Genomic DNA, 22,560 nt, shown 5'->3' with positions numbered 1-22,560 from the left:
GGTTGCGCGATAGCCCCCACACAACCTTATTGGTGGATTGTGGTCGGTTCCTGCACGAAAGTATGCGATCGCGAATGCCAAAAGGTCGTGGGCATATCGCGAAGTAGTAATCTGTTCAAGAGCTAGCATCTCCCAGACTTTCTGACTGCGCAAGTCTCGTCCGTCATTCTGCCCTACACTCTCGCGCTCTCAGTGAAGCTTCGTTGTTGGACTACCTATCCCATCCAACACCTTTAACATTCATTCATCGCACACTCCACGGCTCCTATACGAGTCGTATTAATCACTATCACATACACAAAAGCACTTCTAATTCACCATGGGCGACTACGGCGAACAACTTTCCATGGAATTTGACCATGTTGAGTTGCCATTCGAGCTCAAAGCAGGTACATCCCTGTTTCCCCTTTTGACTGACGGAATTATTCTAGATGATGAACAACTGGCCGTGCCACCAGTGGGTGGCAGAGTTGGCCAGACACGAATTGCCCTGGAGTTGCGGTCCGACATCTCGTCCGCAGCCCTGACAGGCTTCTGCACGCCCCGCGGATTGACGCTCATGAGTGTGTTGAACGTTGCTTGGTCTTTGGTGCTCGCGGCGTACGCCGACACCGAGGCGGTCAATGTCCTGTTTGTTCGATACGTGGCCGGGGTGCCCTACGTCGGCTTGTCTGAGACCGTGATTGACGGCGGACGAACAGTACAGCAGACCTTGGCGGAGGCTGAACAGCAGGTGCACACGAGCATGGCAGTGCCGTCGGCGACAAGCTTGTCCGAATTGCAGAAGCGGACGGCTGTGGAAGGCCATCCAGCATTCAACAGCGCAGTGCTGTTATCGGACAGCAATGCCCCAGAGTGGGAAGAGGTGCGTGCAATCTGAAGTCGAATTTGGTAATCCAGTCGGCGTCAGCGGATAGAATTGCAGTGAAAGAAGATATTAAATTATTCAAACAGACTGGAGATTACATTGCCGTCCAGGCGACAGCAACCCCCGATCACCTGGGGACTTTTTTACAATTTCCCACCCACATGCTTCCCGCGGCACAGGCCCATCACTGCGCGACGACCCTGAGCCATGTGCTCGGAGAAATTATTCGGCAACCTGATCTCTCAATCGCCGAGGTCAGTATGATGAGTCCACAAGGGCTGCAGCAGGTCTCCCAATGGAATCAAACGGCGCCCGCTGTGGTCTCACGCTGTCTTCACAACCTCGTGGATGAGACAGCCCAGGCGCGACCTGACGCCATGGCTATCGAAGGAGCAGATGGTCGTATGGCCTACGGCGAGTTGCAAACGTATTCAAATCGCCTGGCGCAGCACTTGGTTCAACTTGGAGTCGGCCCAGAAATATCAGTGCCATTATTCTTCGAGAAGTCGAAGTGGGCGATTGTTACCATGATTGCCGTCGTCAAGGCCGGTGGCGTCATCGTCAACCTGGATGCCAAACAGCCACAAACGCGCTTACGAGGACTGCTCGCTCAGCTGCAAGCCCCATTAGTGCTGACCTCAGTCCATCATGCTGGTCTCTGGGACAGCGAATTCCCTGTTGTGACCGTCTCCGAAGATGCCCTCGAACAGCTACCGACGGCGACGGAGGCCCCCATTGTCACCGTTACGCCGCAGAATGCCCTTTATATCATCTTTACCTCAGGCAGTACCGGTACTCCCAAGGGATGTGTAGTCGAGCACGAGTCCTTCCTAACAGCCGCCGCACAACACGTACAGGCCGGCCAAATCCTCCCCTCCAGCCGGGTGCTGCAAATGACGCCCTATACATTCGACGTCAGCATGCTGGAAATCTTTACCACGCTGACTACCGGCGCCTGTATTTGTTTCTGCGATGATGAACAGGCGGCACTTGGGATTGCCCACATTGTCAATTACCTCCAGATCTCCTGGACATTCATGACGCCCTCTTTGGTGCGTATGATTGACCCGGCCTCGGTGCCTACCCTGAAGACGCTCGCCCTTGGTGGAGAAGGTCTGGGGCGCGTAGATGTGACAACATGGGCCGACAAGTTGCATCTGATCAACGGTGATTTTTCTTCCTTTGGGCTCAATTGAACTCTCCACTAACAACTTCCTTAGGTTATGGTCCCAGTGAATGCTCCGTCGCAGCGACCATCAACGAGCCATTGTCACTCACGTCTGATCCAGCTAACATTGGCGTTGGATACGGCGCTTTGTGCTGGGTGGTGCATCCCGACGATCATGACCGACTTGTTCCCATCGGTGCCGTTGGTGAACTCGTAATTCAGGGCCCCATTGTCGCGCGGGGCTATCTTCATGAGCCTGTCAAAACAGCTGCAGTCTTTTTAGACGAGCTTCCTGCCTTTTCTGCCCTCCTGCCCCGGTCGCCGCCGGCTTTCCGGCTGTATCAGACAGGAGACCTGGTTCGCCAGAACAGTGATGGTACTATCAACTTCATCGGCCGCAAAGATCGCCAAATAAAGCTCAACGGACAACGCCTGGAGCTCGGCGAGATCGAACAGCGACTGTCGGAAAATTCCCACGTCCGACATTCCCTGGTTTTGCTGCCTAAAGAAGGTCCCTGTCAAGGTCGACTGGTTGGCGTCCTATCGCTGCATGATTTCCCCTATGATGGTCCGCGTGACACCAGTGTCCATAGTTTACCTGTGGAGGAGTCGCAGCTTGCGCGTCTCTTATTGCCAGAAATAACCGCGCAACTGGCTGCACATCTCCCAGCATACATGGTACCAACCTTCTGGGTGGTGCTGGCCGCACTGCCCTTCACAACATCAGGCAAAGTCCACGTCGTTTCAATGACCCAATGGCTGCATGAGATGTCCGACGAGATCTACCGCGAGATTGCCGGTGTGAGTGATGATGCGCCTGAGACTTGTCTTTTGACCGATGTGGAATTGCAAATGCAGCAGATATGGGCGGAAGAAATGGGCATCCCTGCCGCAGAGCTCAAGACTAACCGATCTTTCATCGCCCTTGGCGGTGACTCCCTGACTGCCTTGAAGATCGTGGCCCGTTGCCGTAAGCAGCAGCTGGTCGTTTCGGTCCCAGATGTCTTGCGCGCTGCTAACATCATTGAATTGGCCGCACGGGCAACTCAGGCGCCTGCAGACTCATCTCAAGAGGGGAAAGAGAATTCCGAGAACAAGACCAATTCTGACCCGGCCCAGCGGGCCGCGACCGTGGACAATACTCTTCTAGAAGCGGCAGGCTTGGCCAGTCGCAACCAGGTAGAGGATATCTACGGTTGCTCGCCCATGCAGGACGGCATTCTACTTAGTCAAGTCAAGTTCCCTGGCACCTACGAAGTCCGTCGGGTGCTGCGAGTAGAGTCCACCCGAGATGCATTCACCACTGTCGATCGTCTGCAAAAGGCCTGGCAGGCAGTGGTAGATCGGCACCAGATGCTTCGAACGATCTTCGTCGACACAGCTGGTCGTTTCCAACAGATTGTGCTTAAGCAAGCTCCGGCCTGCATCCAGATTCACGAACTTTTGGACGAGCACGATGAGCACGTCGTTATCAAGTTTCTTCAAGCCCTGCCTTTACCAACATACCAGCCTGCGCAGCCTCAGCATCGTTTGACCATTTGCCGTGCGGCTGGTGATAATGTCTTTGTTAAAGTCGAGATCAACCACGCCTTGGTCGACGGAGGCTCTACTGAGGTTATCCTCCACGAACTTTCGCAGGCCTTCGATGACCACTCCTTCTCGGCGCCGCCCGCACTATTCAGCGACTACATCAATTTTATTCATGCGCCGGAGACTGCCAGCAAATCACTCAAATACTGGACAAAATATTTGGACGGTGTGCAGCCGACCATTGTACCCTTGTATCCAGCAGAGGGCAGCCCCAAGCAGATCCGTTCCGTGCCGGTGCCATTCACAGATGCCTCTGCACTGTCTCGATTCTCCGAGAACCACGGACTCACTTTAGCAAACGTGCTGCAGACAGCCTGGGCATTGGTTTTGTATACCTACACGGGAGCCGAAGATGTCTGCTTTGGTTACATTGCCGCAGGCAGAGATGTTCCAGTTGTGGGCATTGAGCACGCGGTGGGAGCTTTTATCAACATGCTGGTGTGTCGCGTACGGCTAGCTCAGCAAGACACTGTCCTCGACACTGTTGCTTCGATGCAGAATGAGTATTTCGATGCTCTGCCTCATCAACACACGTCACTGGCCCAGATCCAGCACAATTTGGACCTTTCGGGCATGCCTCTTTTCAACAGCATTGTATCAGTACAAAGAGATGTATCTGACCAGCCGTATGGAGAGTCACTCTCGTTCCGGCCCCTTGAAGAAGATGATCCAACAGATGTCAGTGTTCATTCGCGTTGGTTGTATGGTGGTTCATGACTTCTCTGCTAACAGATACTAGTTTGATCTCGCCGTCGCCATTCATGTTGGCAAAGAACCGTCAAGATTGATATTGGTTACTGGTCTTCGCTGCTATCGGATGGCGATGCGACCAATCTGGCCAACACTTTCGCGGGTGCCATTTCGAGCATCCTCATGCACGCTCAGTCTTCTCCCACCGCAATCGACCCTTTTACCGAGCAAGACCGCTACCAGATTTTCGGTTGGAACCACAAGGAACCCGTCGCTGCACTCGGCGTTGTGCATGAGTACTTCTACGCCCAGGTATTGCAGCGGCCAGACGCACAGGCGGTCTGTGCTTGGGACGGAGAATACACCTACGCCGAGCTAAACCATCTGTCGGAGAAGCTGGCGTACCACCTGGCTCACCTCGGGGCGGGTCCTGAGGTACTCATTCCTCACTGCTTCGCGAAGTCTAAATTGGCTACAGTCACCATGTTGGCTATCATGAAGTCCGGCAGTGCTGGCGTGGGATTGAGTGCAGCCCATCCCCGAACCCGAATCCAGGATATCGTTGAGAATTGCGCATCACACATCGCGGTCGTGGCAGCGCAACACGTACCTGTCGTAGAGGGCCTCATTGAACACATCGTGATCATCGATGAAGCCTTCTTAGCGCAGCTGCCGGATCCGCAACCGAATGCGCAGTTGCCCCAGGCACAGCCCTGCCACCCGGCATTCGTGTCTTTCACATCCGGCAGTACTGGCAAGCCTAAGGGCATTGTACTCGAGCACCGCTCTCTGATCACTAGTATTCTCGCCCATGGGACTGAATGGGGATGCGACCCGTCTGCCCGCGTTCTTCAATTTTCGGCCTACGCTTTCGACGCCAGTGTATCAGACACATTCACCACGCTCGTAGGTGGTGGAACGGTCTGCATTCCCCACGAGAAGGACAGAGTCGATGATCTCGCTGGTGCCATCAATCGACTACGCGTCAACTGGGCATTCCTGACTCCCCGCGTGCTGAGTCTGCTGTCTCCCGAGACGGTGCCTACCCTGCGAAAGGTCATCCTGGGAGGGGAGGCCATCTCACGAGAGGACATTTCCCGCTGGACAGAGGCTATCGACATTCGCATTGTCTATGGTCCAACGGAGTGCACCATCTACAGTATGGGAACCGACCCGCTCACCGCGGCCAGTGATCCCGCAAATCTGGGCCACGCCGTCGGTACGCGGCTGTGGGTGACGCACCCAGAAAACACCAATAAACTCATGCCTGTGGGTTGCACTGGAGAGCTCATTATAGAAGGGCCCCTAGTGACACGGGGCTATCTCAACGAGCCCGCCAAGACGGAAGCGGCCTACTTGGAAGACCCTATGTGGCTGCCCAAGAAAGCAACAGGGGAGCCACGGCGTTTCTACAAAACCAGTGATCTGGTACGATACTACCCTGACGGGCAGCTGCGATTTATCGGTCGCAAGGACACTCAAATCAAAATCCGCGGGCAGCGGGTTGAGCTAGGCGAGATTGAACACGCCATCCTCGCGAGCATGCCGGGAGCACTACACATCACTGTTGACTCCGTCGTGCTGCCAACACAGACGCTTGTGGCATTCCTCTATCTCGATGCCCCGTCCGTGGACAAAGGACCGCTCTTCGTGCCTTTGGCTTCTGACGTCACCGAACAGCTGCGCACCTTGGAAAAGAACCTGGCTGAGACACTTCCAAGCTACATGGTGCCCAGCCTGTTCATTCCCATCTCCCACATCCCCATGACCATTTCAGGAAAGGTCGACCGCATTGCCTTGCGCCGCGCCGTCCAATGTCTCTCCGCCGAGCAGTTGGAGATGTATGCGCTAGCGCAAGGTGCTAAAGCTGCACCGCAGAGTCCGCAAGAGCAGTGCTTGCGAGACCTTTGGGCCAAGGTTTTCCGCAAAGACCCCGAGTCCGTGGGTCGCCACGATAGTTTCTTCCGCTTGGGCGGAGACTCCATTGGCGCTATGAAGCTGGTGGCAGCCGCAAGGCACGCCGGCTTCGTGCTCAGCGTGGCCGACATTTTCGGGCATCCCGAACTATTAGACATGGCTGAGTGTGTCGGACTTCCTAAAGTTGTGGAGCCAGCCATTTACGCTCCCTTCTCTTTGCTGCCGATTGATCCTATCCAGCGGGAAGGCTTGCTGGCCGATGCAGCCAGACAGTGCTCGGTTTCGAGCGACGCAATCGAAGACGTCTATCCTGCTACTCCTCTTCAGGAAGGTGTGTTTCTCATGTCGACAACCCACAATGGTGCATATGTTGCCCCCACAGCCTTCCGCTTGCCCGCCGGTTTCGATGTGGCACGCTTCCAGAAGGCCTGGCAGGTGCTCGTCAATACCCATCCCATTCTGCGCACACGGTTGGTCACCATCGATGCGACCTCGCATCAGGTGGTCTTGACCCCGTCCGCCTCCTGCCTACAGTGGGAGCAAGCGCCATCCAGCAGCGATTACCTGACGCGTATTCAGGCGCTGTCGGTGGTTGCAGGTGCGCCACTGAGTCATTACGCTCTAATTTCGGAGGGGGAGTCGACTGTTTTTATCTGGACTTCACATCATGCCTTGTTTGACGGCTGGACCGTTGAACTGCTGTTAGATCAACTGGCACAGCTTTATATATAAGATTTGTCACCCACCATAACTCCATCTTATGCCCAATTCGTCCAATTCATCCAGAACTCCGACCAGACTGCTTCCCGCAATTTCTGGGCATCACTTGTGCCCCAAGAGCCTCCGGCTACTTTCCCTCGCTTGCCCTCAGCAGCTTATCAGCCGACTGCTAAGGTAACCTGCTACCGCACAATCTCGGCTGCTGTTCCGCAAGGATCAAATTTAACCCTCGCCATCCTGCTGCGGGCGGCGTGGTCTATTGTGCTCGCGCGTTATTTGGACGCGGAAGATGTATTGTATGGTCTGACTCTGTCTGGTAGAGATGTGCCAGTTCCAGGCATTGAGCACGTGGTGGGTCCAACTATTACGACATTGCCCATCAATGTCCATCTGGATGGCGAGATGCCGGTCCAGACATTCTTGCAGCAGCAGCAGGACCAGAATGTCGGGATGATGCGTCACCAGCATGCAGGACTGCAAATGATACGTCGAATCAGTCCGGCCGCGGCCGCGGCCACCGAATTTACCAATTTGTTTGTCGTGCAGCCTCAGACGGACGAGGCGAAGGGGCTCACCGAGTTGGTCAAAGTTCCCACTGACATGACCCGCTTTGATCCGTATGCATTGGTGGTTGAGTGCAATCTGGCAGACAAACAGGTGCATCTCGAAGCTCGCTTCGACGATGCTGTCCTGTGTACAGATCAGACACAGCGCCTGCTTGGTCATTTCGAACACGTCCTCGGCCAACTCACACAGCTGGAACCCAGTCGTCTTCTCCGGGATATTGACGTATTCAGTCGCGAAGATGAACAACAAATATGGGAATGGAATGCGATCCCCGCCAAATCTGAAAACAAGTGTGTGCATGATGAGATCGCGAAGCAGGCCCAGCTCCGGCCGGATCATACTGCCATCGAAGCATGGGATGGATCGCTCACCTACGGCGAGCTCGAACAAAAATCATCGCAACTGGCCCACTGGCTTTCGGCCAACTACTCAATTCAGCCAGAGTCACTTGTACCACTGTGCTTCGAAAAGTCCCGGTGGACAATTGTCACCATGCTGGCGGTGGTGAAATGCGGCGGAGGCTGCGTGATGTTGAATCCGGATCATCCCATCTCACGTTTGGAGGGAGTGATTGCGGACACAGCCTCATCAGTGGTGTTGGCCTCGCCGGAGCTCGCTGGACTTTTTGCTTCAGTGGACACCACAGTGGTTGGTATCAGTGAAGCCCTGATCACTGGCCTGTCAGAGCTCACAGAAACGTTTCTGTCACTACCATCCATTCAGCCTACAAATCCGATTTTCGTCATTTTCACCTCTGGTAGTAGTGGAAAGCCCAAGGGCATCATAGTGCAACACAATAGTGTATGTACTGTGGCTATCCAGCATGGTGAGGGCCTCGGTTTCACTGGCTCCGATCAACATGTGCTGCAGTTTGCCTCGTTCAGTTTCGATGTCAGCATGGGAGAGGTCTTTATCACGCTCATGAAAGGCAGCACACTCTGCATTCCAACAGAGCACGACCGCATTAACGATCTGGCGGCCACCATCAACCGCATGCGAATCACCTGGACATTCATGGCGCCCACGGTGGCGGCCTTGCTCGATCCCCACGACGTGCCCGACCTGCAAACGCTGGTTCTAGGAGGAGAAGCAGTCTCACAGAGCTTGGTAGATCAATGGGTGAGCCAGGTTAATTTGATCGACTCGTATGGGCCAGCAGAATGCACTATCTGGGCCTCGCATGCCAACCCGAGCGCCACCGTGTCGCCAGCAAACATCGGCCGTGGAGTTGGTTGTCGGTACTGGGTGGTGGATACCCAGGACCATAACCGATTGGCTCCCATTGGTTGCGTGGGAGAGCTGCTCATTGAAGGTCCCAATGTCTCGCGTGGCTATCTCAATGAGCCAGATAAGACAACGGCCGCGTTTATTGAGAATCCGGCCTGGCTCCACGGTAAGGAAGAACCACAATACAAGTTCTACTGCACCGGCGACTTGGTGCGATACAACGCGGATGGCACACTCAACATCGCTGGACGGAAAGACAGTCAGGTCAAACACCATGGCCAGCGCATTGAACTGGGCGAGATTGAGTTCCACCTGCGCTCCCGTTCTCAGGTTGAAGCCGGCATGGTCATGTTGCCCAAAACTGGTCCCTGTCAGGGCAGGCTAGTGGCTGTGATCGCGCTGACGGATTTGCAACCCGTTGCGGTCGAGGGAGATCGCGTTGCGCTTATTCCTGACGCTCTCCAGTCCCAAGCACAGCCGCAGATCGAGCAGGTGCAGGAAGAGCTAGGCGCAGCGCTGCCACCCTACATGGTCCCAACTATCTGGCTTGTCCTGGACTCTATTCCATTGACAGCATCTCGCAAGGTCAACCGGATGCCAATCTCGCGCTGGGTGGCCAACATGTCCGATGGGACCTACCGCACTGTAGTGAACATTACAGCGCCAACTGTGCATCTACCAACTACGGAGCTGGAGAAGCAGATGGCCAAGGTTTGGAGCCATGTTCTCAACTTGCCCGTCGAATCCATAGGTATGAATCGTTCCTTCCTTAGTCTGGGCGGAGACTCGATCACGGCCATGCAGGTTGTCTCACGCTGCCGCGCAAACGATATCGAGCTTAGCGTTCAGGATATTTTACAAGCGAAGTCTCTCGCCGCCGTTGCCGCCCGCGCCATCACCGCCACACACTGTGCTGTGCTTCGCGAGGAGCAGTATGATGTGCCCTTTGAACTGTCTCCAATCCAACAGCTGTACTTCGAAGAGGTGGCGCGAGGTGAGGGAGAGCAGAATCACCACTACAACCAAAGTGTGTTGATGCGTGCGACACGTTCTATTTCGCACTCAGATCTCTCTCGGGCTATTACGCAGCTGGTGGCCAGCCATGCGATGCTGCGAGCCCGATTCAGCCAGCAGGCTGATGGTCAATGGGTTCAGCTGGTGCAGAGCCCAGCCCACGATTCAGCTCCGGTGGTCAGCCACCAAGTGGCCAACCGTGCGGCGATGATGGAGATTATTATGACTTCTGAGCGCCGTATCGATATCGAGCATGGTCCCATCTTCGTGGTCGACAATTTCATGCTGCCAGACCAGCATGGACAATTAATATCATTCATCGCACACCACCTGATCGTCGATGTAGTATCATGGCACATCATTCTAGGCCAATTGGAGTTGCTGCTACTCTCCCCGGCTCTCAGAGTCCATCCAGAATGCCGTATCAAAACTGGGTCCAGGAACAGCGTCAGTATTCTGAACGCCTGACGACCTCATCCGACCTGCCAATTGCCCTCCCTGCGGCGAATTTGGAATACTGGGGCTTGAAGCGGCTGCCGACGTGGGAGGGTGGTGAGGAGCTGCAGTTCACACTCGATGCAGCAACTACTGCTCTCCTGCTGACCACTGCCAACACGGCGCTCCGCACTGAGCCGATCGACTTGCTTATTGCTGCCCTGCAGCAATCTTTCGTTGAGTCGTTCCCCGACCGCACAATGCCCGCTATATTCAACGAAAGCCACGGTCGAGAACCGTGGGAGCCTTCAATTGATCTCTCCGAAACAGTCGGGTGGTTCACTACTTTCTACCCCATCTATCGTCGCGTGCGCCAGCATGAGAGCATCAAGCATACAGTCAAGCGCACTAAGGATGCGCGTCGCGCTTTCAAGGACAATGGCTTTGCATACAACACTCGTCGCCATTTCAATGCTGACAGCCGCGAGAAATTCGCACATCACCGCATTATGGAGATATGCTTTAATTACCTGGGTCAGTCACAGCAAAACGAGCGCGAGGAGGCTCTATTACAGGAAGAGCCGCTCCTAGCAGGTGATTCCATCAAGAATATCGGGGACACGATGGGCCGGCTGGCTGTCTTCGATATCGGTGCTGCCGTCTCCCGCGGACGTCTCACCGTCTCGTTCTTCTTCAACAGCATCATCCACCATCAGGATCGAATCCGACAATGGGTGCAGAGCTACAAGACGATTCTTTCCTCTGCGTTGACCGAGCTCGCGGCTAGTGACGTCGAATACTCCATCAGCGATTTCCCACTCCTACAAATCAATTACCAAGACCTGACGACGCTGACCACGACGACTCTTCCCACCATTGGCCTCCCACAGGCTGCGATCGAAGACATATATCCTTGTTCGCCAATTCAGCAAGGCATTCTCATCAGTCAGGCTCGCGAACCTGGAACTTACGAGGTGCGCCAGCTCTTTGAGATTGTTCCGCGTGCTGATATTAGCCCCGTGGATGTGCCACGCCTGCTGCAGGCCTGGCAACGCACTGTGGATCGCCATTCCCTGCTTCGCACCGTCTTCGTCGAGTCGCTGAACGGTGCTGGGGGCTATGACCAACTGGTACTTCGTTCCCACGCACCGCAGGTTCAGCGACTTGTCTATCAAGACACTGATGGCGATGTGGTCCCATTCATTCGGCGACAGGCCGCCCCAGACTACCACCAGCCAGTCCCCGCACATCGACTGACCATCTGTGAAGCCTCTGGGGTAGTTTACTGCCAACTGGAGGTAAGCCACGCGCTTATCGATGGTACCTCCATGGCACTGCTCGTCCGTGATTTCATTTCGGCTTACGAGAACACCCTTCCTACCACTCCCGGTCCGCTCTATAGCGACTACATGGCCTACATTGCCTCGCGGTCACCAGAAGATGCCCTGGCGTACTGGACCGCACGGCTGGCTGATTTGGAGCCCTGCCACCTCCCCGACTTGCAGCCCACTGAGTTGCCCGCGGCTGCTTTCCAGTCACAGACTATTCACATCGACGCAGATGGCCAACTCCAAAGATTCTGTGAGTCCCAGGACCTCACACTCAGCAATTTGTTCCAGGCGGCTTGGGCCTCGTTCTGCGTGCATACACAGGCAGGTCAGATGTCTGCTTCGGATACATGGCCTCTGGTCGCGACATTCCAATGGAGGGCATCTATGACGCCATCGGGCCATTTATCAACCTCCTGGTATGCCGACTGCATGTCGGCGATGCAGTGTCAGTGCGCGACCTGCTTCAGGCAGTCCGGTCCGATTACATGGACAGTCTGCCCCATCAGCAGACCTCTCTGGCCTCGATCCAGCACGCCTTGGGTAAAAGTGAGGCAGCTTTGTTCAACACCATTCTCTCACTCCAGCGCGAGCCGGTGGATGGTCCAACGCCACAAGTAGAGTTCCAGATTGTCGATCAAGTTGATCCAACAGAGGTAAGTTGATCCAGTCTTGGGGTCACCCTCTCCTTCCACATTGTGCTAACCGCTGTTCTGCAGTATGATGTCGATCTCAACATTACCACTGGCTTGGCCTTGGGCGTGGAGATTCATCTCAGCTACCGCACATCCATGTTTAATGGAACTCAGGCGGACAGCCTGCCGCAGAATTTCACCAACGTGCTGCTCGCCATCACCACTAGCTCGGACCAGCTTCTATCGAACTTGAATATGGCCTACCCGGGAATAAGCACTTTGCCAGAGCTGTCCCCCGAGCCTACACCAACGGCAGTAGAAGCTACAGTGTTGGAGCTCATCGCCAAACACACAGAGCAGCATCCCATGTCTGTCGCGATGCAATCCACAGATGGCCAGGTCAAACTCACGTATCACGAACTCGATCGTATGACAAGTGCTCTGGCCAGTGACTTGCAGGGTCTGGCCGTGCAACCGGGAGACACAGTTCTTCTCAGCTTCGCGCGCTCGGCCTGGGCTCTAGTGGCTATGCTGGCCGTCCTCAAGGCGGGCGCGACCTCGCTCTTCCTGGACCCGCTGGCCAGCTCCGACAGTCGACAGGAGACATTTTCGGCTGTGCAAGCCAGGGTAGTCTTATGTGGCAGGGAACATGCTACCGATTTCGATGAGCCATCTCTCACCCCGGTAATTGTCGATGCGGGTGCGATGGCCGTTTGGGACGATGCGTCCCCGGTCTTCGCGCCGCCGAACTGCTTATCTCCTGATACAGTAGCGGTAGCCATTCAGGACGGCGCAGACTGGGCACTTCTGACGCATCGCACGGTCAGTACTGTCGCCTCACTGCTAGGACCAGTGGCTGGGCTCGACGCCGATGCTCGGGTGTTGCAGTTCAGCGCTGCAACCTCGCCTTTATACATAGTGGAGACGCTGTATTCCTTGATCAACGGCAGTACAATCATCGTTCCCGCTGAGGGTGCCAGCTTTTCTGAGGCCATGTGCAGCTCCCAGTCCAATTGGGCCATTACAACTCCCACTGAGGCCGCTCTAACCTATCCGGCTCAAGTGCCATCTCTGCAGACTCTGCTGGTGGCTGAGGGAGAGATTTCCCCTGCTTTGCTCGCAAAATGGTGCGACATCAAGTTAATTCATCCACACGAATTGATTCAACCGCCGACTTGGCTATCGCTCTCTGGTTCTCCAGCTGGCAGTGTTACTCTGCAGCTCCTTCCTGCGTCGAATCTCGGGCGGATGTGGATCCGCTGCCCGTTCAATCCTGCAGCGCTGGCGCCGGCGGATTGTGTTGGAGAGGTTCTGGTGGACGGTCCAGTGGTGCCCCGGGGCTATCTCCGGGACCGCAAAGATCGACTTCTGGATGCCCCGTGGCTGCCTGGCACTCCCTTATGCCGTACAGGTGACCTCGGCCGATGGACATCAGAACACCAGCTGTCCTTAGTGCAGCATCTCGGGGTCACCAGCGAAATTTCGTCGAGTCTAGCCCTCCTTGAACAGCAGGTGCAATCAACTCTCCCAATTACACAGCACGCGGTACTTTCCATCCTCCGCCGTGGATCCATTGAAGAAGTAGCTATGTTCCATGTCGAGTGTAACCAAAAGATTCAGGCGACCCCTGCCCTGCTGGTGATGTCAGACGTGCAGCGACAACAGTTCATGTCGTTGATATCATCGCTCAAGGAACATGCGCCTGAGGCTGTGTCGCCCGCTTTTGTCTTCCCACTTAACGGCCTTGCTCTGACGGCGGATCACAAGGTCCACCGCGCGGCCTTGGATCGGTTGGTAGCTGGCCTCTCGCAGCCGGAGCTGGAGTCCTACCGTCTTGTTTCCGCAAAGACGACCGCCCACTTCACGGCCAACGAGCTACTCCTCCGCGATCTCTGGGCAGAGGTCTTGGGTCTGCCAGATCGTAGTGCTCTTCGTCCTACTGACACTTTCTTCCGGTTGGGAGGAGGTTCTATTGGAGCCATGCGTATCATCGCCGCTGCCAGAAGTCAAGGCCTGGCACTGACGATGAATGGAATCTTCCAGCAGCCCACTCTGGCCGGTATGGCTCAAGAATTGCGCCTTCTGGCTCCGCATGAGGATCGACCGTTGAAGCCGTTCTCTCTGCTCCCTACTGCACTAGATTCTGCGCTTCTCATCTCCGAGGCCGCGCAGAAGTGCCAGGTCGAGCCCACGGCAATCGAGGATATATACCCCTGTACGCCGCTCCAGGAGGGACTTATGGTTTTGACCAGCCAAGATCCCACGGCCTACGTGGTCCAGGAGGTTTTCCAATTGCCAAAGAATGTCGACATGTCGCGTTTCCAGGCATCCTGGGCAGCAGTCGTCGCCCGCAGCACCATTCTGCGCACCCGGATCATCGACACTGCTGACGGTGCCTTCCAGATATTGCTGCAGAACCCCATTGTGTGGGGAACGGGATCTGATCTGACAACATTCCTGGCCCAAGATGCGGCCGAGTCCATGACCTACGGCCGGCCCCTGGCGCGCTTCACGGTCTTGGGGGGTTCAGGCCTCCGATACTTTGTCTGGACTGCGCACCACGCAGTCTACGACGGTCTGACCATGTCCATCTTGGCTAAGCAGGTCTCTGCGGAATATAACGAAGAGATTGCGTTGCCTGAAGTCCCCTACAATCGGTTCATTGACTATATACAAAGCATCAGTCCGGCCTCGGCCACTGAATTCTGGACAGCGCAGCGTGCAACCCCCGCTGCAACCTTCCCACTCCTGCCCACGCGCAGTTACCAGGTGTCTCCAAATCAGGTCCAGACGCACTCGGTTCCTGTGACCCGCAACCCGTCTGACATCACGCTCCCGACTGTGCTGCGTGCAGCCTGGGCGGTTGTGCTGTCGCATCTGACAGACTCGGAGCATGTGAGCTTCGGAGCGACACTGTCCGGTCGAAACGCCGCTTTGGCCGGAATCAACCAGGTGCTGGGTCCGACAATTGCCACAGTCCCCATCCACGTCCATGTTCGCGAGGGCCAGTCGCCGGCTCATTTTCTCCGGGCCGTGCATATGCAGTCCATCGACATGATTCCCTTTGAGCATACTGGGCTGCAGAACATCCGACGCATGGGTGAGCAGGCTCGTGAGGCTGTCGAATTCCAGAATTTGCTCCTCATCCAGCCTGGAAGCGCGCCGATGGATGAGTCCGACTTCTTGGGTCTGACACCTGTCACATTGGAGAGCCAACAGGCCGACCCGTACCCCCTGACAGTGGAATGTAACCCGATGGAAAGCTGCGTGGAGATCAAGGCACAGTTCGATAGTTGCCTCATCTCAGTCAGCGAGATGGACATGATACTCAAGCAATATGCGCGCACCATTCAGCGATTCCAAGCTGTGCGGGTCACCACCACCGAGGACACCGTGGATGATTCTATGGACCCGGTAGGTCCTATCAGCAACGAGGATTTAGACCAGATTCTTTCCTGGAACGCTGATCACCCCCCTTTCATTGATTCGTCCGTTCACGAGCAGTTTGAGGAGCAGGTACGTCTGCAACCTGATGCGCCAGCCGTCTCCTCGTTCGATGTCAAGCTCACCTATCGCGAACTGAATGTTCTGGTGGATCGGCTGGCAAATGAGTTGCTCGCACGCGGCGTTGAGCCGGAGATGAACATCCCTCTTTGCTTCAACAAATGCTCATGGACCATTGTCGCCATGTTTGCCGTCATGAAGGTCGGAGGAGTGGGCTGCATGCTCAACCCGGAGCATCCCAGCAGTCGTATCCAGCTGCTACTAAACGACCTAGATGCCAGTTTGGTCCTTTGCGATCCAGGATCCTCAACCATGCTTTCGACACTGCTTCCTCCCAAGGGCGTGCTCCCAGTTGACGGTGCATACCTACACATGCTACCCCCATCGGCGCCTCCAGGACTCCGCGTCCGGCCGGACAACGCTGTTTTCGTGGTCTATACCTCAGATAGTACTGGTAAGCCAAAGGGTAGCATCCTGGAACACCGCTCCCTTGTCACCGGCTTACGGGCTCACTGTGCTGCCATGGGCATCGGCCCGGGCACACGCACCTTCCAGTTTGCCGCCTATACCTTCGATGTCTGCTTCGAGGAAATTATCGGCTCCCTGATGCTGGGAGCCTGTGTCTGTGTGCCTAGTGAGACAGAGCGTATGAATGCTCTGGCCGATGCGATGGCCCGATACCAGGTAACCTGGACAGAACTTACTCCCACCGTTGCCAACCTGCTGCTCCCTAGCAGCATTCCATCGCTAAAGACGCTGGCTCTGAGCGGCGAATCTCTCACGAAAGAGGTCATCCAGCGCTGGGCTGGTGCGGTACAAATCATCAACACTTACGGGCCGAGTGAATGCTGTGTCTCATCCACTTGCAACGTGAACACTGCCACGCTCCGTGTCCCCAGTAACATTGGGCGCGGCCTGGGTTGCACCACCTGGATCGTCGATCCCGGAAACGTGGATCGGCTAGTATCCATCGGCGCCGCCGGCGAACTTCTGATTGAGGGCCCCATCGTTGCCCGAGGCTATCTGAACGAGCCGGCCAAAACGGCAGCCGCTTTCATCTCCGCACCAACCTGGTGGCCCGAATCCTACCAGTGTGGACGCATCTACCGCACTGGCGATCTGGTCAAATACAATTCCGATGGTACCATCAAGTTTATCGGCCGCAAAGATACGCAGGTCAAATTACATGGTCAGCGTATTGAGCTAGGCGAAATCGAGCATCGCATCCGCGGCGCATTCACGAACGATTCCCAACAGGTGGCCGTTGAGGTTCTAAGTCCCACTACGCGGAGCGGGCTCAAGATCCTGACCGCATTCATTTGTGAAAGCGATGCCGTCTCAGAGGATGTTGAGAATCTCTTGCTACCGCTGGAGGATGGACGGCCGGAACGCTTCCTTGCGTTGCAAGCCCGGCTGTTGGTGGACCTGCCTCGCCATATGGTGCCACAACTTTTCATCCCCGTCTCACACATGCCACTGTCACCGTCGCGCAAGTTAGAACGCAAGAGCTTGCGCATGGTCGGTAACGGGCTCACGCCCGAGCAGCTGGGCGCATATGCTCTCACGCAGGTGGCAAAGACGGCGCCCACCACAACTATGGAGAAGGCGTTGGCGGGCATTTGGGCCCATGTGTTGGGCGTCAGTGCTACTGGTGTGGAGGACCACTTCTTCCACCTAGGTGGAGACTCCATTGCTGCCATGAAGGCCGTGGCCGCGGCCACCAAGGCAGGCCTGCCGCTCAGTGTTGCCGATATTATGGACTTCCCGACGCTAGGCGCTATGGCCGCAGCGATGGATTGCGCTTCTGATATGCAGGCGCTAGAAAACACGGCGCCAGTACCCTTCAGCCTCGTGTCCCCCAATTACGTCTCCGACGTGATGGCTCAGGCGATGTCTCAATGTGCGGTCCTGGACGATGCAATTGAGGACATCTATCCATGCACTCCATCTCAGGAGGCGTTGATGGCACTTACAGCGCGTGATGAAACCGCATACGTCTCGCGTGCTGTCTACCGGTTACCTCTCAATCTGGATGTCGACAAATACCAACAGGCATGGGAGCTTCTCGCCCGCCGTCAGACCATCATGCGCACGCGCATCATCTACTCCAGTATTGCCACCCAATCCTTCCAGGTAGTAATGCACGAAGGCATAGCGTGGCAGTCGGGCGACTCGGTGGAGGCGTATCTCGCCGCCGATAAAATGACTCCCATGCACCACGGCCAGGCACTAATGCGCTTTGCCCTCCTTCCCGGCACCACCCAGGATCCACGACCCTCTCTTGTGCACACAGCTCATCATGCCGTATATGACGGCTGGAGTGAAGCCGCCATGTTTGACGAAACCGAGGCCATTTATCGCCATGGCCTAGCAGCCTTGCCGCCCGTTGTTCCTTACAACAAGTTTATTCACTACCTCAGCAGCGTTGATGCTACCGCGCGTGATAGCTTCTGGCGTACGCAGCTGGATGGTGATCTGCCCGCTCCATTCCCCCCTCCTCCCCTTGCTGCAACGGCGTCATCCCTAATTCCTTGTCCCAATCGCTCGCAGTCTTACGCAATTTCCCTTCCACTTCGCTCTTCTACCTCTTCCTTCCCCTTCAGCGCCCCTACCATTCTCAAAGCCGCATGGGCCCTTCTGTTGGAGCGCTACACGCTCTCTGAAGATGCTATTTTCGGCCATGTGCTGTCGGGCCGCACGGTGCCTCTCCGGGGCGTGGCCGACATGATGGGCCCGACCATCGCAACTGTCCCAGTGCGCGTTCGGCTTATTAAAGAGGATAACATCGACACCTTCCTGCGTCGCATTCACGATCAGGCCCAGGCCATGACACCCTTCGAGCAAGTCGGGCTTCAGCATATCCGTCGGCTGCTGCCTGCCTCAGAGTCGATCGACGTCGGTCATCTCTTCTTTGTTCAGCCTCCCCTCGACGCTCCCGCTGCGGATCTCGGCCTTGAGGCTATCACAGATGCTGACTTAAACTTTGACACTTATCCATTGATCGTGGAATGCCAGCTGGGCACGAACGCCGATCTGAATGTCGAAGTGAAATATGACGACGCCCGCATTGCCCAAGCCCAGATGGGCTGGCTTCTGAAGCACTTCGAGCATCTGCTTCAACAGCTATGTCAACTGCCATGCAAAACTCCTCTTTCTGATCTGACGCTGACAGGGCCGTCTGATTTGGCCCAGCTGCGCCGGTGGATGGGACCCCCGTGGAACCGGTTGCCTCCACTCTGCATGATAAGATATGTGCCCAAACCCGCGCCTATCCGAATCGGTCTGCCGTTGAGGCTTGGGATGGTCATCTCACTTACAGTGAGCTCGACCACCTCTCATCGCAGTTCGCTCAAGTCCTCGTCGATCTCAATCTGCCCCTTGGCGATCCAGTTGGCTTGGTTTTCGACAAGTCCTGCTGGGCTGTTGTGGCACTCCTCGCCGTGCTCAAGGCTGGCGGAATTTGCGTTCATCTAGATCACCAGCATCCGCCTGCGCGACTCACAGAGATTTCCATCGACACAGGATTGCAGTACATTCTTACCGCACCCCCTCATGCGCACATAGGGGCGATGCTGGCAGTGGACCATGTGCTAGTCGTGGATTCCACCATGGCGTCCAAGCTGCCTAGCAGTCCCACAATTGTCCAACCGCTACCGGTCGTTGACGCCATATCGCCAGCCTACCTGACTTTCACCTCAGGCAGTACTGGTAAACCCAAATCGGTGGTGATTGACCACTGCGCTATCCATACCAGCATCGTCGCCTTCAGCTCAGCGCTAAACCTCACCCCCAACTCGCGGGTGCTGCAGTATGCCGCGTACACCTTCGACATCAGTTATGCCGAGATTTTCGCGCCGTTGGTTCTTGGTGCGACGGTTTGTATAATCTCAGAGCAGGACCGACTCAACGACATAGCAGGTGCCGTTAGTCGCCTCGGTGCCAATTGGGCCTGTCTCACACCTACTGTCGCCAATCTTGTCCAGCCTTCAATGGTACCATCGCTGAAGACGCTCGTTCTCAGCGGTGAGTGTCCCACAGAGGACAATCTTCACACCTGGGTTAGCCACGTGCCCACCCTGATAAATGCCTATGGCCCCAGCGAAGCCTCAGTTTGGTGTACCGCCGGTCCCTTCAAGCGGCCGGATGATCGCTGTACCAACATCGGTCTGCCTGTCGGTTGTCGCCTGTGGATCGCTGAGCCTGATAATCTGCATCGCTTAGCGCCGCTGGGCTGCGTGGGCGAGCTGCTTATCGAGGGTCCCATTCTGTCCCGAGGATACTTAAAAAACGAGCAGGCCAGTAACGCCGCTTTCCGTCGCGATCTTGCATGGATGACTGAGCCGCAGCTTTGGTCTGAATGCTCGCTTGTCTACCGTACTGGCGATCTCGCGCGCTACTTCCCTGACGGTAGCATTGAATATCTCGGCCGCGCAGATACCCAGGTCAAGGTCTACGGTCGTCGCATCGAGCCGCGCGAGATCGAGCACCACATGCGTACTCTGCTGCCTGGCTACTCCACCATGGTGGACAGCGTGACCCTCGCCAGTCGCAATGGCCAGAAGGTTCTGGTGGCTTATATTTACCAGGAGTCTGGCCCCGTGCCTGACATGGAGCTCGGAGCGATTGCGCGGGCCCTTACGCCAGAGCTTCAACAAACACTGGTTAACCTTCAAGCGGCGCTGCGTGCGATGCTTCCGCCCTACATGCTGCCGGCACTTTTCATCCCTCTGCAACTTCTTCCGACAAATGCATCTGGCAAAACAGACCGCAAGCTGCTGGGCCGCGCCATAAACACTTTGTCGGACGCCCAGCTGCAAGCCTACTCCCTCCAGGATCGTGTAATCAAGCGCCCGCTCGAGACTCTAATGGAGCGCAGGTTGGCCGGTCTCTGGGCCGAAGCTCTCGCTGTCGACGCCTCCACTATTGGCGCCGATGACACCTTCTTTGGCCTCGGTGGAGATTCCATTGTTGCCATGAAATTGGCCAGTCTCGCTCGCAATTCGCAACTCGGTTTGACTGTCGCCGATCTCTTCACTCACCCAATTCTGGCGGATCTAGCCGCCTATCTAAGTACCCAAATGCCACCCACCCCGGGGACCGAGACGCCACCACTGGTGCCCAAGTTGACGACTGCGACAGCTCCCGTGCTGGATCTCGCTCTGGCTGAGGTTCTGGCACCGCAGATAGGTGTTGTTCCTAGCGCGATCGCTGCTATTCAGCATACAACGGACTTCCAGGATGTCGCACTGGTCGGCCATCTGAGCGAGTCCCGCTGGATGCTGAACTGGTTTTACTTCGATGGTCCCGGTGCTCCTGACATCGAACGCCTCCGTCAGGCCTGTTACTTCTTGGTTCAGCACTTTGACATTCTCCGTACGGTCTTCGCACCTCACGCAGGCCACTTCTGGCAGGTGGTTCTGCACAAGTTGCAGCCCTGCTTCGACGTTGAGACTACCGCCGACCTCGCCGCCTTCACTCAAGGCTTGTACGATAAGGGCATCGCAAACGATTTCCAGCTATCCGAGCCCTATGTACGGTTTGTACTAGCCGTGCATCCAAACGGTCAGTCACACCGTCTGCTGATGCGCCTGTCACACGCGCAATATGATGGTGTGTCTTTGCCAACCCTCTGGGAGTCCCTTCAGCGTGCCTACCAAGGCCAGAGTCAGCTTTCTACTCCCTCCTTTGCGCGATTCCTCCAAGACACTACTCCAGCAGATCTTACGCTGCACGCTCACACTGGCGCAAACTTTTAGCCGGTTCACCAGAGACCCGCTTTGTCGTGCACAACAAGCCCAGCCTGCGCGACGACGCCACGGAGCGCGTGTTGCATGTTACCCGCCACCACGTTCCAGTGGTTTCGCTACCCCAGTATGGCATCACGACAGCCACGGTCCTCAAATCTGCTTGGGCGGTGCTGCTAGCACGCCTGACTGACTCTACCGATGTCGTCTTCGGACACACAACCGCCAATCGCTCTGCCGCGACATTGGCGAGCATTGATACTGTCGTGGGTCCTTGTTTGAATGTAGTGCCAGTTCGCGCACGCTTGGATGCACGTCAAACAGTGCTCGAACTTCTTTTGGCACAGCAGCAGCAACAGGTAGCAAACTTACCCCATGAGTTCCTTGGCTTCCGTCAAATCATACGTGACTGCACGGACTGGCAGCGCTGGTCTCACTTCAGCAGTGTGGTGCAGCATCAAAATATCGAGCCCGACTGTGCGTTGCAGCTAGACCAGGACAATGCCACCGCCCTCTATGAGCCTGGTTTCATGGGCGCTGATCTCGACCTCACGGATGTTTCATTGTTGTCGACTCCCACGGGCGATGGCTACGTTGACCTAGATCTGCTCACCTCATCGGCAGTCATGACGCCGTTCGCGGCGGAGTTGCTGATTGAGCAGTTAGGCAGTCTGCTGCGCTTGTGGGCAGCCCTGCCAGTGGAAAAGACGCCCGTTTACGAAAAGGGGGAGTCGCCGGCTCTGCTCCCTCTACACAGTAGAGAAGAGCGCCCAGTTGACGAATTGCTTGAGAAGAGCCCTCTGCCGACTACGAACTCCAACGTCCGGGCGGCGGTGCAGCAGGCGTGGCGTACCATCCTTCCCATTGATTCTCGGATTGATGATGGCAAGGTAGACTTCTTTGAGGCGGGAGGAGATCTGGTACACATGGCTCTGCTGCTCTGTGAGTTGCAAGCTCACGGTGTTGGTGGTGCTGTGCGCCTAGAGACACTAGTGCAGCATTCTTCCCTGGATTCCATGGTGCGGGTGCTCCAGTAAATGTGGCTCTGCATTCATTTGCTCATTTTGTCTTTGTTATTTGGCGAATTGGTGTCTTTGCTTTCGTCCCTTGTTTTTGGATTTTCTCCTTACTGCAGTGAAACTTGTTGTGTTCA

The 22,560-nt window shown here is 56.0% G+C and overlaps 1 protein-coding gene across 1 annotated transcript; it reads left to right on the top strand.

Annotated features, from left to right (window-relative positions):
- Positions 1–319: 319 nt before the first annotated feature.
- N7518_008041 (AMP-dependent synthetase/ligase) lies at positions 320–22,444 on the top strand (the record flags this gene model as incomplete). Its single annotated transcript, XM_057188968.1, has 10 exons — positions 320–865; positions 955–2,035; positions 2,089–4,327; positions 4,400–6,831; positions 6,967–10,106; positions 10,166–11,777; positions 11,816–12,180; positions 12,244–18,790; positions 18,856–21,273; positions 21,420–22,444. The coding sequence occupies 10 exons, from the start codon at positions 320–322 to the stop codon at positions 22,442–22,444; spliced, it is 21,405 nt and encodes a 7,134-aa protein (XP_057040671.1).
- Between the last annotated feature and the right edge of the window lie 116 nt (positions 22,445–22,560).

The sequence above is a fragment of the Penicillium psychrosexuale genome (genome assembly GCF_028828465.1).
Source record: "Penicillium psychrosexuale strain IBT 29551 chromosome Unknown utg000004l, whole genome shotgun sequence".
NCBI classification, from domain to species: domain Eukaryota; kingdom Fungi; phylum Ascomycota; class Eurotiomycetes; order Eurotiales; family Aspergillaceae; genus Penicillium; species Penicillium psychrosexuale.
The sequence above is the reverse complement of the archived record's forward strand: the minus strand, read 5'-3'. Positions and strand labels throughout refer to the sequence as shown.